Here is a 2,039-nt window from a genome sequence, read left to right on the forward strand (position 1 = left end):
GACGACGTACGAGTAGAGTAGTAGTATAGTAGTATAGTATAGGTAAGTAATTAAATAAATTAAAATTAAAAAATTTATTTTTTTTACTATTAATTGTATTTCTGTGCTAGACTTAAAAAATACATTTAAGCAAAAGTTAATGTGAACTGTTAGCATGTATTAATAATGGATAAATTCTGGTTCAGCTTAATGGAGCACTTACGATTGGTACTTTGGATGGAGCTAACATTGAGATGAAACAAGAGATGGGAGCTGAGAACATCTTTATCTTTGGAATGAATGTAGAAGAAGTGGAAGAGCTCAAAAGGAAAGGGTAAAACACTTGTTTTTCTTTACATTTTAATCTCGTGTGTGTGGGTTACTACTCGGGTTTTCTGACCAAAAGCTGTATAAATATTGACTGGCTATAATGATTGATTAAAATTCACTGAATTATCAGTTTGGTATTCCTTGCTGGTAATGATAATTTTGGCTATTGTTACATATTAGTATTTCAAATAGCATGAAATTGAGTTAACTGATAAATTTAGTAGTTAACTGCTAAATCCAAAGTACAATTTATGCAAAAACCGATATATATCATAATGTAATACATAAAAGAAAGACCACAACATGTTTTTGAGACTAAAGATTTAGATTTCACACAAAAAAAAAAAAATGGGATGAATGAAGATGCATATTTGATTGACATCAATGTTATTTCATTTTCTTCAGTTTGTTTATATTTTGGTTAACAAACCCAATAATAATAAAGAAATAAAAACTTCATTGTGGTAAACAAAATAATAATTTGATCTAAGTAAGACTTTTGTTTTTTCTTCCAAACTTGTAAACAAAAAAAATCCTTATGTGATAGAAAAAACTTAATTTAATTATCTAAATATGCATAGTTTAATTATGGGGGAAAATCCCAATTATTAAAACCAAAACAACTTTTATGAAGTTTAAATTTGCAGGCCTGTGTTGTGTTATTAATCTTCACTAATTTTTCTGTATTTTGTTTAAATATTTATTAATTTCTGCTCCAAATGTCTGCCAGTTTCAGGTATCAAACTTTCAAGGCAGGTTCTCTGTTAAGGCCTATAGCATGGGTCAACAATTACAAAAAAAAAAATCCTTTAAAGAATATGTTGGAAATATCTTAAGTTATAACTAAGAAGATTCAATTCTGTACAGAAAAATCATATAATTCCTTGTATAGCACATAATTATGCCAGTCACTTTAACTGTACTGTTTTTAACTAATTTAATACTTTTAAAACTAAAGATGAAGTTGAGTAAAGTGACAGATAAATTTTTATTAAAATAAATCTTCACATGTTAGTGCACAATCTAGTAGAAATTTTGTAAATGTTATCAAGAATTTTTAAAGATTTATATAAAATCTTTGAATATCTATATACAAGTTCCACCCTAATTTCTATTCCTTCACAAGTGGAATATTATGATGGTTGTCTACGTTTAATTACTTGGGATAACTTAAAGCACTTAAATCATTCACCAAATGGTATTAAATTGGTATTAATTAGTTCTTGGACTGTAAGTGTCGTAATTTTAATATTTTAAACATATTGTAGCTGGAATATGTTTTTCTTGCACAAATTAGTTAAGTATACTTAGATCTAATCTTTATTATTATTATTCTTCAGTTACAATGCTTGGGAATACTACAACAAAAACTTTGAACTGAAACAATGCTTGGATCAGATCAGTAGTGGATTCTTTAACTCGGAGAATCCAGACAAGTTCAAGGATGTTGTTAATGTTTTGTTGAATCATGATAGGTAAGTATGAAAGAATATTGAAAAATTGTATCATGTTTATATTGACTTGCTGTAGGAGATAAAGTGATTAAAGTATAGTTAGTATCTGTCTATTGTTTACACACTAAGAAATCGTATAGGATCATAGTTTGGAAATAATCTTGTATATTTATTTATTTAAAAAAGAAAAGAAAAAAAAAAAAAACGAACAACCCTAGTTGCTTTCAAAAATAAATCCCCCTTTCAATTTACCTTAAAAAAAAAAAAAAAAAAGTG

General features: G+C 27.0%; 1 protein-coding gene across 1 annotated transcript in view; it reads left to right on the forward strand.

The window, feature by feature from the left end:
• The window catches only part of LOC106461285 (glycogen phosphorylase, muscle form-like), a 13,657-nt gene that overhangs the window by 10,011 nt on the left and 1,607 nt on the right, over window positions 1-2,039 (forward strand). Inside the window, exons 13-14 of the mRNA XM_013921100.2 lie at window positions 186-313; window positions 1,650-1,784. Of these exons, the coding sequence (XP_013776554.1) occupies window positions 186-313; window positions 1,650-1,784 (263 nt within the window). The remainder of the gene's footprint in view (window positions 1-185; window positions 314-1,649; window positions 1,785-2,039) is intronic.

Source organism: Limulus polyphemus, unplaced genomic scaffold (assembly GCF_000517525.1).
Source record: "Limulus polyphemus unplaced genomic scaffold, Limulus_polyphemus-2.1.2 Scaffold927, whole genome shotgun sequence".
In the NCBI taxonomy this organism is placed as follows: domain Eukaryota; kingdom Metazoa; phylum Arthropoda; class Merostomata; order Xiphosura; family Limulidae; genus Limulus; species Limulus polyphemus.